This window comes from Cyanistes caeruleus, chromosome 9 (assembly GCF_971803275.1).
Source record: "Cyanistes caeruleus chromosome 9, bCyaCae1.hap1.1, whole genome shotgun sequence".
NCBI lineage: Eukaryota > Metazoa > Chordata > Aves > Passeriformes > Paridae > Cyanistes > Cyanistes caeruleus.
Genome location: NC_141709.1, coordinates 23,689,617 through 23,709,319, shown reverse-complemented (window position 1 = coordinate 23,709,319; position 19,703 = coordinate 23,689,617). Strand labels below are relative to the sequence as shown.

The window sequence follows — 19,703 nt, the reverse complement described above, 5'->3', positions numbered from 1 at the left end:
TCTCTGTAAACAAACTAGCCAGCACTGACATTTTCAGGAGGCTTTCTGTGCTCCACGTGAGAATCTTTCAGTGGCATGGCCAAATCTCAGATTCACAGAGTAGTGGTAAGGGTATCTGGATATGTCTAGGTTCTTAAGCAGAGAGGTATTAACATGCATCTGGAGATAGGAATTGTGTTATCAGGAAAGAAGTACATGCAACTCTGGGGCTGTGGTGGCATTGCCACACTATCTGGTGATCCAAAACCACAGCCACATGAGGGACCCTGGGTTGTTGTGATTCCTGCCCTGGGCTGAGGCCAGCCCTGAAAAGACGTGACACCTCCTGCTCAGCAGAGGCCTGCGCTCAAGTATCAGCCTTCAACACAATCAACTTCTCTAACACTTTATTATGTATGTTCACACACAACACAGGAGCCAAGAAACAATCCAGCACCTGTGCTGCAGAGGGGAGTCAGTGACTGGGCAGCACAGGCTGTCCCTCAGGGCAGCTGGACACCCAACCACCATCTTCAGGCAGTCTGTTCTCAACCATCGTCTCTTTGGGTTGCTGTTGTGGCCCAGAGTCAATCACCCTTTTCTGGCACAATTCACAGGCACTTGGGGCACATTTTGAAGGGGCTATGGAGGGGACAGGATTCACATTGACATGCGGGCAGCATGGAACTGTGAGCTGGGCACAGTCATGCCTCTTCACAGAAACTCCCAGATGTGCAAAACAGCTGGGGTGCAGGCAGCTGTGGCCTGTCAGTCCTTGGAGCTGGCAGTCCTTGCTGGATCACTGGTGCTGGCAGAGGGGGTGCAGCCTGGCATAACTGCACATGCACTGACACAGACGTGCAGAGCAGCAGCAATGGTGATGGTGCAAAACCAGTCAGTTCTGGCCTGTCCCCTCCTGTGTAGGCACAGGGGGCTCTGCTGGACCTGGGGCCAAACAGCCCAGAGGGAAAGAACAGCTCAGCTTTGAAGAGATTTAGCACAGGAGGATCTGAGCTCACCACCACCTTCTGAGCTCTTGGGCAGATTAAGGGAGGAGATGCAGAGAGAAGAGGAAACAGCAGTTTAATAAAATCTACAGATGATGTGAAAGTGGCAGAGGAAAATGTAACAGAGATACAGAGAGAAAAGCCCAAATGATGTACCTGTACATTGGGGAAAACAATCCAAGGCTTCAGGCAAAGGAGTCAGCAGGAGCAAGGCAAGAGCAGGTGAATACAGATGTGGTCTCATGAGATCTCACTCATGCATTGGGGATGGTTGGTATGGAGCTGTGAAGGGGTGAAGCCCTCACTGACCAGCTGACGGTGCACTCTGACAGTGCCTCCAAGTGTAACATGAACAGTGATTTGTGCTGTTAGCAAGGGAATCAGTTATCATCCTCTTCCAAATGAATTTGCCACCAGGCACCAAAAAACAATAGCTCAGTCTTGTTCCATTGCTGAGGAAACTTGGCAAATAATGATCAAAACCAACACCCAGGGCAGAGCAACTCAGGTGAAGGAAAGATGGGAGCAGTCAAGAAGATGAAGAATCACAGAACAGTCTGAGCTGGAAGGGGCCCAGAAGGATCCCCTAAGAGTCCAACTCTTAGGGGAATAGCCCACATGGGGTTCAAACCCATGACCTTGGTGTTGTAGCACCATGCTCTGACCAACTGGCTAAGAGGAAGAAAGGATCATGCAGGAACATCTTTAGCAGGAGGTTGGGATCTATGTCTATGGAAAGGGCAGTGAAAAGGTTAGTGGGTCTATGAGGGAAATTAAAATTTTGATGGGTAAGTTAGGCTTAAGTCACAGGAAAAGTTCCTGGGGTGAATTGTTAGTCTGCCTCTGGGAGAGACACCTTGGTGATAAAACAAGATACCTTGTAGAGATAAAACACCAATTGAGCTCCAGGCAAGGCCCAAGTGACAATAGAAGAACTTTTCTGCCCTGCAGCAGCTGCAGCACTTGGGAGATAGAAACAGCATGGAAACAAGCAGGGACTGGGATGAGCTGCAGGGCTCCTGGCAGCAGAGGTGCCTGTGCCTGGGAAACTCCTGTGGGAGGGCACAGCACTCTCCCCTTGCACAGCTTTTGCAGAGGGCAGCCCCAGCCCCAGGATTTGGGCATCCCATCACCATCCCCCAGCAACTGCACCTTGCTGTAGCTGGAGCACATTTGCATGATAACAGAGCCCCAACACCCAGTCCAGCACAGATAACCCATCAGGGCCTTGACACCAATACCCCTTGATCACCCCTTTGATAAACCACAGGTGATGGTGGGCTGCAGAAATGTAACACTGGAACAGATCCTGGCATTGCAAACACAAACAGCATTTCATGTGAGGTCCAGCCATGCTATGGCTCTGGCACACACAGTCCTATGCAAATTCCACACTCCCACAGACACCAGTGATTTCATGGGAGCAGCCCCTACAGCCATACCTCGCATCAGGCTCCCTTGTGCCTGCTGACATGCAAAATATCTCCTGCCATTCACCAGCTGCTAGAGGCTCTACTTCACTCAGGAGCTGGAGGCTCTGCACAGAGCACAGGTTGGTTTTATACCATCTGCAATTACAGCCTCTCCTGCCAGGAGAGCATATGACACAGTTCCAGGAACTGCAGGGACTAAGAAGGTACTGGGGTCCCCGGGGTACAGGACAGGCTCACCTTCACTCTGTAACATGGGTCACAGCCAGGCAGGCAGGCAGCTGCCACAGGAGATAAAATGCCAGCCAGGTCAGAGCCCATCCAGGCACCCCATGTCTGTGCTGTGCCACCAGCCTGGGGCAAAGCAAACGCCAGTCATTTCCAACAGAAACACTAGGCACACTGCAGCTCTCGCCCTTCCTTGGGAAAGGCCATCACTGGCAGGTTGTATCCACTAAGGCTCATGCAGAAGTGTCCTGGGTCAGATCAGGTTGGCCATGCTGGAGGTGGGAGGAAGCCGCCTGTTCCCAGCCAGGCGGCCGGAGATGGTGAAGACGCGGATCTCGCCGGTCTCCAGGCTCCGAGGAGCCGCCCGGCGGCAGGAGGTGCACAGCAGGTATAGCAGCAGGCAGAGGAGGATGGCACTGCCAGCAGTCAGGAGGATGACCCCGCTGGTGAACATGCTGGCCAGCGGCCGTGCGGGGCTGAGCTGCATGGTGGTGGTGGAGAGGATGGTGAGCACCACCCCGCAGACCAGCAGCACCAGGGCGCTCAGCAGCAGCACCAGGCAGTCCGAGAAGCCTCCGCTCTTCAGGAGCTCGATCTGATCCCGGCTGCGGATGCAATTCATGTCCTGGATTGCAGAGCTCAGCAGCTGCTTCAGCAGCACGAGCAGGGCCAGGAGGCAGAGTGTGGTGCCCACGGCGAGCCGCCACTCTCCAGACCGGCTGCTAGTGCTGTACAGCAGGATGATGCCCCCGATCCCGCAGGCCATGATCAGCACCACGGCCATCCCATAGCACAGGATGGACTTTTTTGGGTCCTGGAACCACCAAAGCTCCACATGCTCTTCCAAGATATTCCTCTGGATGTGGTCCGCATCCGCAGGGGTGCGGGGGCTGCTCAGCTCTGCCAGCTCTGGCATGGTGGGCAGCTGGGTGAAGAGGGCACAGATGGCTTTGTACCCTTACAGCAAATGGAGGGTCAATGCAGCAGCAGTGGTGAAGGCAGCTGCATTTCTCCAGCAGTGACGTCTTGGTCTCATTCTTTGGATCCTGATGGAGTTTCCTTTTGCAGTGGTGCCACCTGGAGAACTATGGTCCATGTGCTGGGGTTGAGCCCACCACCCAGGCAGGACTGTAAAACATGATGGAGCATTCCCAGAGCAGCATCATAGGGGAATAGCCAGGGCTGTCTCCTTCCTTTCCTGTGTCTTTCATCTGGAAAAGTCAAGAAGAGAAGATATAAATAAACAGAGACCCTGCTCCCCCGTACCAAATAATCTTGTGCCAAACCCTGGGCCTTGGTTGCTCCAGGCTGGCCTGCAGACCTTACTGTGCTTCCCTCACAGAAGCCCTGTCTGCTGGAGAACAGCTCAGCCGCACGTCTTCCTGGGAGACCTCCATGTGCTGTGGGGGAACCCCAGCCTGCCCCAAGGGTGAGTCTCCTGCCTCCCCAGTGTCGTGTGCCCTGCTCAGAGGCTGCTGGCACATTGCTGCCCAAAGGACTCTGCCTGCAGCTGGTGCTGGCAGCAGGGCAGGGACGGAGCAGAGGCAGGACCCTCCTGGTATAAAGCCCCATTCACAGCTCGGCTTCACATGCTCCCTCATCAGCATCAGCCTCTTGTCACCAACTGGCTCTGCTGCCCAGAATGGGAGGTGGGGGTCAGGACCAGTGTTTAACCCTTCCACTCCAGTGGCTGGAAGAGTGAGAGCTACCATAGTTGTATGTTCTCAGCCCTGTCCCCACCCCTGCACTGCCAGCAGTTTCCCCTCTGAAGTTCCCTACAGAAATGTGGAGCTACATCTCCAGTGACCTCAGCACTCCCCTGGAAAGAACCCTTGGCTATGGCCTGGCACCCTGAGATTTTGCTCTCCTTGCTGCTGGTCTTTGAAGTGCTTTGCCACTGGAGGGGAGCAGAGGAAGGGCAGTATTGGCTCCGAGGTGCTGTGCTTAGCTGGGCTCCCCTGGACACAGCACCTTGTCTCAGCTCTCCACTCCAAGTTCCCAGGCTTGTGTCCCCGCTATCCTGGCCCCCCTCAATACTTCTTTGGGTACATTTTTAGACCAAGAGTGGAAACCAGCTGCATTTCTCTCACACAGTGTTCCTCCCTGGCATGTGAGTGCTCCAGCTGGTCCACAGCACCACAGGGACCCTCTAGAACAGCTAGTACCCAAACCATGGAGAGGTGCTGGAGAGGACAGCAGGAGAGCACATCAGCAATGGCTGAGCCTGGGAGACACAGGGCAAACCCTGGAGACCTAAGAACAGCTTCTGTCACCTCCTAGACAGGATAATGCACCCTTGACCACTACAGGCACACACATGAACTACTCTGAGTCCTGCAGCAGCCCATGGCAGGGACAGGAACTGACTCTGGTCCCTTGTGTCAGAGCTGTGTCATTGCTCCTCGGTGGGGGGACAGCCACCCTGCCTTCTAGAGATGGTCTCAGGAGCCCATTAGCCCATGTCTAATGTGCTTTGTACCCTGTTCTGCTCAGCACTGGGGCTCAGGGCTCATTACACACAGGCAGGGATAATTTATGACCTCCACACATGGCAGCTCTGCACACACCAAGGATCTTTCCTCCCGTCACTCTCCCTGTCTGTTTCTACAGGCTGCATCCCTGTATGGCAATGCCTTTGCTGCCAGCAAACACCTCAAAAGCTCCTCCATCGAGGCCCAGCCAACAGGAGGGGGGGAGAGGGAGGACAATTGTGTGGGGAGTGCCCGAACCAGACACCGCCTGACAGTGTCAGGCCAAGCTCCTCCTGAGTCACTCCCCGGCTGTGATGGAGCATGAGGTCACTTTGGACGTGGCTCAGGGCCTGCAGCCAGCAGCAGCACGTGTCCAGGAAGTCTGTGAGCGGGTTTGCAGGCCTGGGAGCCACCCGCCCTGGGAGCCCACAGGGCTGTTCTGCACAGCTGCTGCAGCTTGGGGAGCCCGGGCAGCCAGGGGCTGCGGCACAGAAACTGGGGTCCAGAGGGGGCACCCTGGCTGGGAGGCCTGTGAGAGACCTACAGCTCCTGGCTGGAGCCAGAACAATCAGAAAACACCAATTAGAGAGAGACAAGAGCTGTGGTTGAGCATGTTGGCTTGTGCCTGCTGGGATGCACTTTGATTTTGCGTGAGACAGCAGATAGCTTGTGTTGTTGGTGTGTGCCCAGGACAAAAGTCCCCAGGAAGGTGAGGATGTCATGGGGCACTATTAAAAGTAGAGAGAGGCAAGGAGACATTGAGTCTGGAGTTATCTTCTCCAGAAACCCATGCAAATCAGCTTGGTGCTAAACATTGCTCCCTCCTGCCTTTCCTTCTCCAAGCACACTGGTGCCTTATCTCCTACTTACCAGTGAATGGGCGAGTCTAGTAGATAGTGAGTTTGTAGATTAGATTGAGATTTCAGACTAAGAGAACATAAAGCTTGGAGAAGTGCAAAGTCTGTGTTTTCTGCTGCTTGACCTGAGTTATACGAGTCAAACAGTAAACAAAAAAACCACAACAGCATAAACCACAGTGAGGGAAAATGTGATCAAAATCAAGGTACAGCACTGCATTTTCATGTTACTTCTTAAAATTTAACCATTTTAGTTTTTTATTTGCTCAGAAGAAGGACAAGGGAGCAAAATAAAACCATAGGAGCATCTGGCTGAGGAACAAAATTAGTTATCACCTTTACAAGCATGTATTTCCCAGTTTTATACTAACCTCTATTTAGCAAATTATTTGGAGAGTTTCCCAGTGTTACATTAACCTCTATTAAACAAATTATTTGGAGAGGCAAAGGCTTCCACTGAAGTGTGCTTTCATGTTTCCTTATGTCTGTTTGAAAATGTTCTGGGAATATAATCTTTTGCTCTAAAGCCATCCACACTTGTTTCTCTAGACCCTGAGGGTTTGTGCTGCTAATAACAGTATTTTTACTCCTCGATCACTGAATAATTAAGGTGGGGTGAGACCTTGTGAAGTCACCTACTTAAAGCAGAGTTCACCTAAAAGTCAGAAGGAGCAGGTCAGGGCCCCATTCATTTAGGTGCCAAGGATGCCGGATCTACAGCCCCTCAGGGATCATTCCAGAGTTAAATCACCGTCACCATGAAAACATTCCTCCTTAAATCTAGCTACAGTTTCTCATTCCTCAGGCTGGGTGCATTGCCTCCCACTCTCTTCAGAAAACTCTTTTTATATGTTAAACCAAGGCAGCCCTACCCTGGGCTGTCACCCACCACTCCTTGAAGAAGGGATGAACCTAGATCTCACAGCAACTTTGCTGGTCTGCTTTCTTGGCTTTGTGCAGCACACCACTTTGCCGAGATCAGACCGAGAGAAGGGAAGAAATAAAGATGCCTGCTCTGCCATGAGGGAGGACAGCCATCCAAAGCTGTTGCCCCTTCTTTTGGTGCTCTTTGGGCTACCTGCTCTCACTGGCCTGGGGCAGACCATAAGAAGCCAGTTGGCCCATCAGATTGGTGTATTTGATAGTGTGGATAGTGTGTAGTTAATCTCTAAATTTACTCACTACTGAAGCAAGCACCTTCTGTGCTCCCATCTCTGTATGTAAGAGAAACAAGAGGAGAGGACCAGCCCAGCCACACAATGCTATAAGTCCAAAGAGCACATTTTAGGAAAAAAGTGGACATGCTGTCCTTCACCACTGCTGGCTGGCAGCTGTGGAGGAAGAACAGGAAAGCACTGGGAATGCAGGAAAACAAAAATATTCATGTTTTTCCTTTTTCATTGTGTTGGGTTTTTTTCTTTCCATACTCTGACATTAAACTGGAAATTGAGGGTCATGATCAATGTGCTCCTGGCCACTCCTGGCTGCAGGTGTGGGAGATGTACACTGGCTGAACGCCTTAGAATGATACATGCCTATATTTATTTACTTAAAAACTTTTTGTGCCTGACAGACTAATGTCTGACAGATAAGGCCATGGACTGTGTATTAATTAACTCTTCAATTTCAGAGTCACGTACAATTCAGCTCTTGAAATATTCCTCACTTCCCTCTTCTCCTCAAACCCAAGGTACCCCTTGAAACAGTGCTTACCCACAAGATTCAGGAGGGGAAGTCTGGGGATGAGACAGGCTCCTGCAGTACTTCCTTGTACTTCCAGCCTCAGAAGGGTTTTATGCAGCTTTTATGTGGACCTTGTGAGTATCGTGGAGACTGGGAGAGTCCAACAAGATTTGCTATAAAATAACAATACACAGGATCATGTACGTGAGCAGTGTAACAGTGTAACAGGTGACAGTAAACAGAGCTTTGCAATCTCAAATCTGAGCCATCTCAGCCCTCTGCTTTCCCAGTCTATCACAGCTTATTTGCTTCTTCACCTGGTCTGTCCATAGCCTGTTAGGGGTGGGCTTGCCACCACTCTGTGCCTCACAAAAGTCCTTAATCCAGAGTAGGCATAAACAATTTCCCATAATTTCATGTAATTTTTTTTCAATTTCCAGTGCTTTAGGAAGCATTTCTTTACCAAAAGAATCAGCCCTGAATTGCTGTATGTCCCTTCCAACTGAAACAATACATCCTATTCTGTCTATTGTATTCTGGTTTGTCTATTCTAGCTTGTCTATTCTATCCTACTGTATTGTCTATTATATTGTATTTCAATGGAAAAGGACCTAAAATGATTATCTAGTCCAACTGCCTGACCAATTCAGGGCTGACCAAATTCAAGGATGTTTTTTAGGGCATTGCCCAGAAGCCTTTTCAATACTGACAGGCTTGGGGTATCAACCAATTCTCTAGGAAGTGTGTTCCAGTGTTTGACCACCTTTTCAGTAAAGAAATGCTTCCTAAGCATATTTGATTCTGTTCTAACTCCCTATAGGCTCAAAGAGAATGAGGCTCATGTATCTTGTTTTATGACTGAATTACTGCCAATGCACAAAGCAGAAGCTCTGAGTGTCATGGTGTCAAGGCCTGCCTGTGTACCTGGGAGCATGAGGGAACATTCCTTCTCTGAGAACTGGGAATAGAGAAGCTTGCAAGGAATGGGAGTAATGGGGTTTTTATGTGGCATCTATCTGTCTCACCCCAAATCCTAGCAAGAGACCCACACTCCTTTGCCTGCCACACCAATTCCCAATACTTCTCTTTTCCTGGGCTGCTCAATTTCCATGCAAACTTGTGCAGCTTGATCTGCACCTCTCTCCCCTGACAGATGGATAATGCTTTCCCAGAAGCAAGCATCTGTCCTACCAGTGCTCCGGCCATCAGGCTGCATTTGGGAAGCCCCAGGGAAGCCCTGGGTGATGGTGGACTGTCCCTGCCTTTCCCCAAGCCTAGGAGCTCTGGGCTTAAGGATGGTGGACGGCTTGGTCAGTGCACAGCAGCCTTTCACACAGGCCTAGACAGTTTTGGCACGCTCCACTGTAGAGTGTCATGTTCCCCTTCCTCCCTGTACGCTCAGCAGGCATCCATTATCCTGACCCCGCAGAGCCTGTCCTGATGCGCCTCCGCCAAGTGTGGCCTGGCAGCTCCACGGGAACAAGAAACTCCCGAGCCTTGTGCGCTGAGAGGAAACAATGGCACCAGGAAGAAATGAATCGGAGGCAAGAAGCGGGGTCTCTTAAGAAGCAAGTCTGAAGGAGCCTCAAACCTGTGGCAGCAGCTACTGCTGGAGTTCCTTCCCGCGCAGCTCCCAGGGAGGAAGGGATCGCTCACCTGCGGCAGACGCTGCCCACACGCGATAACCCAGCACACTTCCCTGCTCCAGGCTGGCAGCAATGGTTTTTCCTGCTTTTCCTTCCACTGGATCCAGCTAATGAGAGATCCCACGGAGAAAATCTCTTCCCTTCCTCTTGCAAGTACCTGCCAAGACCCAGGTGAGGCTCCCCTTCCTGGTGCCGCGGCAGCAGGAGCCGAGGTCCGGCTGCAGCCCTCACCTCCTGCCCGGGCAGGTGCATTCCCCAGCTGGGTGGCGTCTCAGCAAACCTGCTGCTGCTCTTGGAGACGCTCCAGAGCCGCGCCGGTGTGCAGGCGCTACCCCTCCCTCCCTCCTCGGGCAGGATCTGGCCTCTGGCCGCACACCGATCCTGGAAGGTGGCTCATTTCCTCCCTGCTGGAGGTGAAGGGGTGCCTGAGCCAGGGAGCAGCTCCCAGGCAGCAAGGTGAGAAGAAGCCTGCAGCTAAGCTGGCAGTGCTAGGGGATATTTGACACATTCAGCAGGTATTTGGTATTAAATAAAGTAGCTCCTGCTCTACTGTATAGGTTAGGGCCATCCAGTCGTATCGGGCTGCCTCTTTCTCTGGAAGAAGTTCAAGCAGGCACTCAAGTCAGGAAAGATGTCACTGTTATCTCTCCCCACCAAAAAGCAGCTGCAGAACCCCCTTCCTGGGAGAGAGCAGCACCAGCAGAGTTTACCATGCTGCAGAAGAGCTGATTTCCTTGTAATCCGGTGGTAAAAAAAAAGGGGGTAACTATTTTGAGAGTAATCAGGGAAACAGAAAAGGATTAATTTAAGAGTTGAAGAATAAAAAAAGGGAGTAGCAGAAATGTTGAAGTCAGTAGAGGAATGGGATTCTCAGACTGAACTGGGTAGGTTTCATGATAGCAGAAGGGATCATTACAGTTAGTCTGAGCAGCTGGAAAATCTCCAGGGAAATGGAGGAAGAAGAGAACGGGACTGAACAACAGCTCTTGCCTGGCTAATGGAAAGGGAGGCCCAGTTATTAAGTCACTTGCTACTTTTTTATCAAGCTGTGAGAAGGGAAGCTTAGGATATGCTAATCAAATAGAAACCAAGTAGTGTGACAGGCCCAGGAATTTGTCTGAGAAAAAGCTGATAGGTGTTTCGAGACTTTTGAAATATCATCAGTCCAGAGGATGTTGTCCTACACATAGGACAAACAAATGGTATGTGATAGTTTTTCCTATACAAACACCATGGGACAATGAGCTTGACCCTATCCAGAAAATCCTGGTTTTTTAAGTTGGCCCAGTTAGCAAAGAAGTCATCTAAGGGGAAACCTTATGCAGATAGCCATATAGTCATTTTTGAAAGTGGGCTGTAGCTTTATAAGAGTATGAAATGCTTACCAGCTCCTTTAGGGAGGTACCAAAAGGAGAAACAGAACAATGCAGGTCAAGAGAGGATGAAAGCAGAAAATGTTTTTGCACCCTGAGAGAATTCAGAAGACCATTAGCACAAAACCATAATCCTGTTACAACTTAATTCTAAAACATTTATGGAGTGTATGTGTGGGAGTTTTGACCTTGCTCTGCTTTTCCCAGTATAGAAGGGGCTTGTACATCTATTTTGCTTCCAGAAGGTCTGCTGAAGTCTGGTTGTAACACTCTGCTGTGCCTGATGTTTAATGCTCCCCTATACAAGCAATGTTTCAGCTGCCACTAAGCCACTAAGATCAAGTTCACAATCCTCTTCAGCTTAGTCTGGCAGCTGAAGCTACCTAGGCTTCATCTGACAGGCTGTGTATTGCCTTTAAAATTTGCTAATAAGGGTGACATAGGGGCATATCTTTAAGCATATCAGTCACCATTTAGAAATAATTCACTATCTGTATAGGCATATTAGGAAAAGATTCTTCTTTTTCAGAAAAGTTGGCTGCATTTCTCTAAACCACAACTTTTAAAGCAGTATGTTGTATGATTCTAGCACTCAATTTGTCCTGACAGAGAGGGGAAAATTATACCACACCAGAGCCTAGCTAATTAAAATGGGTGTGTCCTGAAAATTTTAGAGGGAACTAGATTCTAAAATATTTACTAATTACATTAATTACATCCTCTTTCTGTACAGGAAGTATCAAGATGATTATATGGGGAGGAGAGGAGGAAGAAAGGGTGTTAAACTGCCCCATTAACAGACCATTAACTTCTTCCTTTTGCTCCTGTGAAACCTATGCTCCACAGAGGTTAAAGATGCAAAATGAAAAAAAAAAAAAAATAGACTAAAGAAACTAAATTCCACATTCATGGACAATGCACTCAGTTGAAGTCTCCAAAATCATTGGAGCTCATGGAACCATCTATTTTGCCGTGGTATTGCCCTGGAAGTGAGTCTACTATTCCTGATGGTAATGCAGTTTACATGTTACCCAGCCCTGGCACCACCTTCCTCTGTGTAATATTATTAGGAGTACATTAAACACTTATCACTTTTCCACAACTCAGGATAGGAAATGAAACAGTAACATCCTGGCTGTTGTAATACCATATAGTTCCTTGCTCAACCAGTAGCTCAGTCTTCTGATAGATGTGAAATACTCCTCAGTGTCCTCAGTGGGACAGCGTGTCACGCACTGACAACAAAAGATGAAAAATTTAGGGTTTTTTCCCCCCCCCCCCGCTCCATTACTGAAGAAATTACTCCCTGCCTTTTTCTGTATATGAATACTTTGCAGAGTGACTTATTAGGAGAATTTCACTGAAAAACTGAACTAAAGGGATTGCGGGTGTTGAAAAAAAGACAAACAAAAATCAATTTCTCAAAGTTATAGGAGTTATGACATAAGGTTTGGACTTTATTCCAGATTTTGGGAGTTTGAAACTGCCTTTTTTGTCCAGCTGAAATTATTGTAGCATCTGAGGCAACGCATCTCTAGACAGGAAGCAGAGGCTTTACCAAGGGCTCTAGCTCTTGTGTGCTTGAGTCAAAGGTTGCCCTCACAAGGTAATTGATTGTTAATCTGTGACTGGATACCTGCTTGGAATAACAATTACATTAGTTTTAAGAGCAGCAGTCATTTGTATAAACATAGGCCATTTAATACTGGAAAACAAAAAGCTGATGTTGAATTTTGCAGCACAATGACACCAAATTAGAATTCTAACAGAAAAGGCTTACAGTTTGACTATCTCTTCTGAATTAGGACACATTAGTTTTCAAGAGAAAGATGAGTACCTAGCATGAAGGCCCAAAGATTAGTCTTACACTAACACAATTTTTTTTGGCTCCTAAATCTCATGAAAAGGGCAAATTTCAGGAAAGTAGAAGTGTTCAGAGCACCAATTGTTTCATAAATGCTTCTAGTGGTAGAGTATAGGATCATGTAAGCATACTCTATGCTGTTGCATTTCTGATCTTGCCAGGAGGATACAATAACTTAAGGCATCCTTGATCCATGTCAGTGTTGCTGTGTCTCGTGGCTTCTTTCCAGATTCCATTCAGGAAGATTTCTGATCAAAAGAGGCTGAATCTGGACAGTTCAGGGCTTGCCCCTTCTCCTGGATTTGGTCTCGCAAATATTGAATTTCTAGCTGCTGCATTTCTATGATTTTTTCACTTTCCATCTCTGGATTCAACCTCAGGACAGCTGGGCTGGACAGAATTTCACTGGAGGGAGCTAGAAGATAAAATAGAGAGGACATAGTACAGTAACAAAGGTCCAGCTCATACAGTTCTTTGGCATGAACAAGGGAAAGCATCTTTCAGGGCTGAAGGAGTAGATCTAAATAGTAAGAATCTGCAGGATTTAGCAGCTTCAACAATTAACATTAAAATATAACAGGTCCCACCAGGCAGACAAGCTAGAATGAAACACAGACAGTAATAGAAGTGCTCACCAAGGACAAAAAGGGCTTCTGCCATGAGTACTAACAATATGGAAAATATACAGGAACTATTCACCTGTGTCTTGAATTGCCTTTTTGTTCTTGTTTAATCTCAGTTCTGACTGGAGGTCATGTACCTGCGTGTTGGCCACCCTCAGTTCTTGCCGCAAGTCATTAATTTCCTTAATCAGACTCACATTTTCCTGCAAAAACAACATGCTCTATAAGGAAAAGCACAGGTACTCACTGGCTGAGCAATATGTATCTTCATATCTTTGAGAAAAACACTGGACAGTATAGAATCAGTATCACAAGCAGAAGGTGCTGGGCAATCAGGAGAGTAGACAACATTTCAGGTAAGACCGCAGTAGATGTGACAGAAAATGACAGAATTCAAACCACGTTAGCTCAAAAAACTAGTATTTGTTTTGCTTTTCTGACTGCAGCTGCACCCCAAGGTATCATTTTCCTTGCCAATCCAAAGAGAAGCTCAGGGCCTTCCTAAACTGATCCAATTAATTCAGAATTAATGTGAAGAATTCCCATCTCTCCCTCCAGTGTGTATTATTTTGCTTTTCATATGTCATTATGTATTTGTTCACTTAAATGATCTTTATCTCCTTGAAATTATTCAAAGCTCTCTTCAACAGTTCTGACAGACATCACTTTTCTACACTCCTTCCAAATTATTAGGAAATATATAAAGCATGTGGAGACTTGAGATACCTGCTGCTAACATGATATTATAAGGAAAAGTTAGCAATGTATTCATCTTTCGTTCTTTTTTTTTTAAGTCAGTTTTCAGCCCATAAAAGTTCAATTCTCTAAGTTTTTAGTAGCCTACCATGAAGCATCTTGCTGAAGGAGCTGTGGAAGTGCCAGTAAATGTAATTTACCCATTGTTGCAACAGGTTCAAATACTTCAGCAAAACCAGTATGGGTTGATACTAGTGAAAGATGATAACACTGCTGCTCATGATTTAGAAACAGGGGAACCATTAACTAAATATTTCTTTTCTGTATTCAAGAGAGTTAAGTGGAATTCTGTCTTTGCCTTTTACAAGGACAGTGAAATACCACATCAATAACTAGAGCAAATGTTAAATAGCTGTCATCATACTTGAACCAAGAGTAGAAACTATTTCAGCTACCTGTGGTGGTTTTTTTCAGAACTTTTGCAACACAGTGGCAACATTTAAAAAAAAGATAGATGGCAAAAAGGCATGTTTAGGGTACCTCACAATACCAATCCCAAGCAGTAGTGAACCCACTAAAACAACGAGAGGCAAGAACAAAGATGAATGAAATTTTTCCATGAAAATGGTGCCCTCAAATCTTGTTTTTTTACTTTTGTTTTAATGATAATTTTGGCTGGTAGAGATAATTATGTTGCCACAAAAGATTGTGTAAATCATACAACTCAGTTCCTTTGTGTATACTTATGGAAGTGCTGGCACCACACAACTGCAGGCTGGTCAGTAGTGAAGTACAAAGCTCACTGCACCTCCCAGAATGTGGCTGCACTCAAGGAGTTCAACTTGGCAGCACTAGCTCAGGGCATTTGTGGCAAGATTATCAAGACTTCACATGGAGGCAACTACAGCAAGCTGTGCTTTAGCTTCTCCTCAGCTGAAAATCACTGAGGAGCAAGAGTGTAGGATTCATTAAGATCTGAACTTGTTGGGAAGAAGAGTCCCTCTTGCAGTGGTTATGCTGGACTATAAATGCAGCAGGAGCTGGTGTGCTCAGGCAGCTCTGGAACTGTAAAATTTTGTTGAGTCTGACTTGTCTAGTTCAAGCCTTTAAATACAGATGAAATTTGACTTTATGCATTTATTCCAGAGCTTGATCCTGAAAGAGCACATGAAGAGAGTAACTTCCAATAATCAGTCAAGGTCATTTTATTTTGACCAGCTTTCAGGGTTGGGTCATAGTATTTCCCTTTAGGTGTACTTTAGTCATGAGCACCTTCATACATTCAGCCCAAGTGATTACCTGCTGCTGTCAAATGAAGATCTTGTTTTTGATCTATCAGAAAACAGAATACAAAGTATCTTGCATGAAGCAATCTGGGCTATGTAGAAATGTCTTGTTTGGTTTGCTTGGTGCTAAAAGGCTGTTGGTTGACACTGGTAATATTTTCCTGAAGAGTCGTCCTCTCCAGAGAGATTAGCCTTTAATTCAATATTTGCATTCTGACAGAATGCTTGCACTGCAATGCAGTGTCACAGAATGAATTAAAATAAATGTTCATGGGAAAACTAATTGTCATGGGATGTTGTGGCAAAGAACCAATTGTTTCAGAAAAGGGACTGATCAAATGCATGGATGATGAGGCCATCAGGTACAGTGACACATCATATGGATGCAATGTACAGTGTAGGAAGTCTCTACAGTGCTGACTGTCAGAAACAGGTAGGACATATAGAAAATTTCATCCTATATGGGCTTCAGTTTAAGCAGCACTACTTCAAGGTTATTCAATGTCTCTGTTTTTATGTATCCAAAGAAACCATTACAAATACAGAAGGCTGGAGGAAAAACTAATAGTTGAATAACAGGCAACTTGTCAACTGGTAAGAATAATTAAAATTATCTTGACAGTTCTAATCATCTGTTGCAGCAGTCACTAGTGGAGTGTACCTATGAATAATCTCTCAAAGAGGAGGGCATAGCTCTGAAAACGTAAGCCCAACTGAGGAATAATAGAAATACAGAGCTAGAAGACTGTCAAGATGTCATTTGCTTTTTCAAAGCAAATCCTCACAGAAGTTTGTCTAAACTAGTCTTAAAAGCTGCTGTGAAAGACTGGAAGGCCATGATAATTCCTGCTGGCTGTAAAATCTCATTAATCTACTGGACTTCAGAGAACTGCTTTTTCTTTGAAGAAACCAGGCTGGTTAGAATCTTTGATATCTTCATCTTCCAGATGTTTTATTAATTTGGTTTTAATCATCATTTCATGTTAGGCTTACTGATCCAAGACATCAAGTATTATCATTATGAACACCATCTGTCACCCTATTCCAGTAAGGAAATTCTTCAGGTTATTTTCTGAACCCATCTCCTTTTGTGCCAAAGGAAACGTCTAACTCACAGAAAGAGTAAAAAAAAAAAAATTAAAATAGTGGCAGGGAAGAAGATTGCTGCTGTCTAGCCCTGAAGAAGCAAATTATGAATAAATAGCAAACAACAAATGACTTAGGAGGGGACTAAGATTTAATGATCCTGAGGAAGCATAATAAGTAACAATGCAGAAAGGGCTACTGAGGGGAAAAGGAAATGCTGACTGAGCAGAAGGAGATCTTGTTAAAAAGAGACTAGAAAAGCTATCCTCCTAGGATATCTGGTGTGGGGCTCTAGGTCCTCCCACTCCAGATGAAAACAAATTGGACCTTTGACCCCAGCAGTCACGAGCTGAGTTTGCTTTGTAAGAAACAAGAATTCTGAGCAAGAGATTTTAGTACAAATAGACATATTCCCCACATATTTCTGAACTTCCTTGAAAATTTTGGATGTGAAAGGCATAATGTTCTTCTGAATTCACACCAATAGGCATGGGACTATGTGGACAAAGAAGGGGTTTTTTTTTATTTTCTTTTCTTCCTCCAAAATTACTTCCTAAACATTACTACATACCAGATACAGCTTGACACTCAAACAAGGGAAAATTGACTATGATGGCAATTATGAATACTGTTTGAAATAAAAAGTAAGTACATTAATGTCCTTAAAAACATCCATGCTACAGAAGTTCCCTATCTCCTTTTAGGGAGTGGGAGTTAAACAAAAGTATCCACAAAACAGAAGCCATTCAGAGACCTTGCTCTTTTTGTTCAGAAAAGTTAATGGAAGCACTTGAAAAATGTAGGAATTTCTGGCAAGAAAGCCAACCAAAACTATTTCAAAGTCCTAAGAAACCATAACAGTAAGGTTACTAAAGTCTCTTGTGCAGCCACTTCCTTTGTTCCCCCTCCATACCACAAGGAAAAGGCTTATTACCTGCATGATGCGCATGTAAGCAGTGTGGTGCATTTCCTTATCCTTCGTCATTCTCTTCCTTAAAATTGCCAAATTCCTCTCATTATACTCTTGCTGTTCCTTGTACTTCTGCTGCAAATCTGCATCTTTTGCTTGAGCCTCTGCCTGAGAAGGGACAGCATGCTGCCTCAATAATTACACTACCAGACAAAGCCATGGGCAAGGAGAAGGCAAAGGTTCTGACTCACCAAGTCTGATTGATGCACATACTTGGTGTAGAGTTCACGGATACCATCTTTCATTTTTCTAGAATCGTTAATGAAGCTCACACAATTATGAAGATCTGCTTTAAATCGTTTGATGAGGGTTTCCATATCTTGCTTCTGCAAGAATGATATAGTCACATTCTTATTTGGTTCATCAGAACATGCCATTGTGCAATTTTCTAGAAAGTCTAGTGGAACTGGTGAAAACTCTCATATACTTTCTTCTACTTCACTTTAAAAAGAATTAATTAAAAACTCACTGGGAATGTGAGCACTATGTGTTGAACAGCAGTGATAAATTTAATAATAAACCTCTTATTAATTTTATTAGGCATCAGTGCCAGCCTCCAAAGATGAAATCTGAAAAACAGTGGTTCATTATGCTATTGCCCACTGTCCTTTCCCAAACACAGAATCACAGAATATGCTGAGTTGGAAGAGACCCACCAGGATCATTGAGTCAAACTCAGCCCTGCACAGGACATCCCCAGGAGCCACATCATGTGCCTGAGAGCATTGTCTAAATGCTGTCCTACCTTCTTATTTAGAAACAACACACCAACAGTTGAAAAGGCAAGAACAAAACGTATTGGACACATGCACAGACTGCTAATTTCACATCAAGATTGCCCTCTCATTCTCTCTTGGTCTCTGCCAGGCCTCTCTACCTGCTTCTTCACTCATGCACTGCCTGCTAAGCTCCTCCACCTTCACCTGCAGTCCCTTTTCCTCCCTCATAACTGACATGTTGTCAAACAAGGGGTCCTTGACTCCTCCATTAATGAGACCTTCCTTTATGTCATCCTACTAATGCTAAGTGGTATCCTACATGCTGCTCCTGTTTAGGCCAAGTGTCCCCAAATTGCAGGCTTGGGCAGGAACAACTTCAGCATTCACCTCACTGTTCTGTTAAACTCAGGAGAATATGTGTTGATGCATAAATAACTGGATTTTTTTTTTTAAATACGAATGCTGTAAGCTGTTTGCAGGCTTGGAAGTTTTGTGTCTTTGTCACCACTGACCAGAGACTCTCTTGGTCCTTGGACACAGCACCCTTGAAGTAACTGTTTGGTCAGTCTAATGCTTCACCAGTGTTCTGTCCCCACCAATGTCATTCTGTGGGACCTGCATGGAGGGGGAACCCCATACCTTTTCCATCTCTCTGTGCACCTCGTGAGCAGTCGCCTTCTGTTTCTGTTGCAGTCGTGTGATGTTCAGCTTCAGCTCTATGCTCTCCTTGCGGAATTGTTCCAGCTCCTCCTCCATCTGAAAGGAAGCAGGAGGAGGAAATCAGGGCTAAAGGGAGATGTGAAAAAATAACATAACAGGAAAACCAGAGACTGGAAATACAGACTTGAGGGAATAGTTCCCCCTTCAGGTTGAACGACAACATGAGAAACATCAATTTTGTAACAACACTGCCCTCTGTCAGAATATGCAGAAACCACATAAGTGAATGTGCAACTCTGTTACAGAGTCACATTAATTTAAATTATGTGATACCCCTTAAATTCCTTGAGCTGAACGGGAGCTCTTCTGTTCCATCCGAATAAAAATGGATGAGGTGGAAATGGTCAGTCAATACTGGAAAGAGTAAGAGTAACAATAACTAGAACCTGATACTGAAAAGAAACAAATGGATTGAAAACTGTGGGTACATATGCAGAACACAGAGGAAAAAACAATAAGAGTACTACAGCAATTATTTATGGCACAAGACGGTGACCAAAAAAGACAACAGGGATTTCATCTTGCTAGTCTGAAGTGCATACAAATTGTTCATTGGTTTGCATTTTATTTAAAAGACTGTCACCACAGTCCTAGTTTGACTGAGCTAAGGATACATCTATGCAGAGATCATAGCAAGTTTCTATAATAAATACTCTCAATGAATTTGCTGCATGCTAAGTATGATTATGTCCAAGTTTCCCATGTATCAACTGATGAATATAATTTGTCCATGTCCCTAAGGCCTAGTAGAGCTATGTTTGCATAAATCTGTAACATTTCTGAGAATAGAAATTTACTTTTTTCCATCAGATCAGTAAAAGCAGTGTCTTGCAAATACTATAGGGCACATAGAGGGCAACCACATAAGGAAAAGACCGACTTTTAAAGCAAAATCTAGAATTACATACAGGAACTTAAATAACTATGTTCATCACTGATAGCGTGTGATAGAAAATGAAATAGCTATTGTCTACAGATATTTTTATTAGCTGCATGGCTATTGAATTAGTGTATCCTTGAAAGAAGTCAAGGAAGAATCAGGGTGGAATCTTTAATGGACTTGTT

The 19,703-nt window shown here is 45.6% G+C and overlaps 2 protein-coding genes across 4 annotated transcripts in view; both read right to left on the bottom strand.

The window, feature by feature from the left end:
• Positions 1 to 369: 369 nt before the first annotated feature.
• Positions 370 to 9,636, bottom strand: TMEM125 (transmembrane protein 125). Of its 2 annotated transcripts, XM_023932596.2 has the most exons (3): positions 9,312 to 9,636; positions 7,686 to 7,828; positions 370 to 3,855 (listed from the first exon to the last, which is right to left on the bottom strand). In XM_023932596.2, the coding sequence occupies exon 3, from the start codon at positions 3,558 to 3,560 to the stop codon at positions 2,898 to 2,900; it is 663 nt and encodes a 220-aa protein (XP_023788364.1). In that variant the 5' UTR covers positions 3,561 to 3,855; positions 7,686 to 7,828; positions 9,312 to 9,636; the 3' UTR covers positions 370 to 2,897. The 2 variants fall into 2 exon arrangements, 1 of the variants encoding a protein (XP_023788364.1); XR_015273625.1 differs by lacking the exons at positions 7,686 to 7,828; positions 9,312 to 9,636 and adding an exon at positions 3,966 to 4,055 and having other exon boundaries at positions 3,776 to 3,855.
• A 2,455-nt stretch (positions 9,637 to 12,091) lies between these two features.
• Positions 12,092 to 19,703, bottom strand: part of CFAP57 (cilia and flagella associated protein 57) — a 23,251-nt gene continuing 15,639 nt past the window's right edge. For both annotated transcript variants that reach the window (XM_086841395.1, XM_086841396.1), the window contains exons 18-22: positions 18,558 to 18,674; positions 17,391 to 17,525; positions 17,164 to 17,307; positions 13,238 to 13,364; positions 12,092 to 12,953 (exon numbers count right to left, since the gene is read on the bottom strand). In XM_086841395.1, the coding sequence (XP_086697521.1) occupies positions 12,775 to 12,953; positions 13,238 to 13,364; positions 17,164 to 17,307; positions 17,391 to 17,525; positions 18,558 to 18,674 (702 nt within the window). In that variant the 3' untranslated portion in view covers positions 12,092 to 12,774. The remainder of the gene's footprint in view (positions 12,954 to 13,237; positions 13,365 to 17,163; positions 17,308 to 17,390; positions 17,526 to 18,557; positions 18,675 to 19,703) is intronic.

Excerpts from the sequence above, each read along its gene's own strand:
- TMEM125 (XM_023932596.2), bottom strand. The coding sequence starts at position 3,560 with ATGCCAGAGCTGGCAGAGCTGAGCAGCCCCCGCACCCCTGCGGATGCG.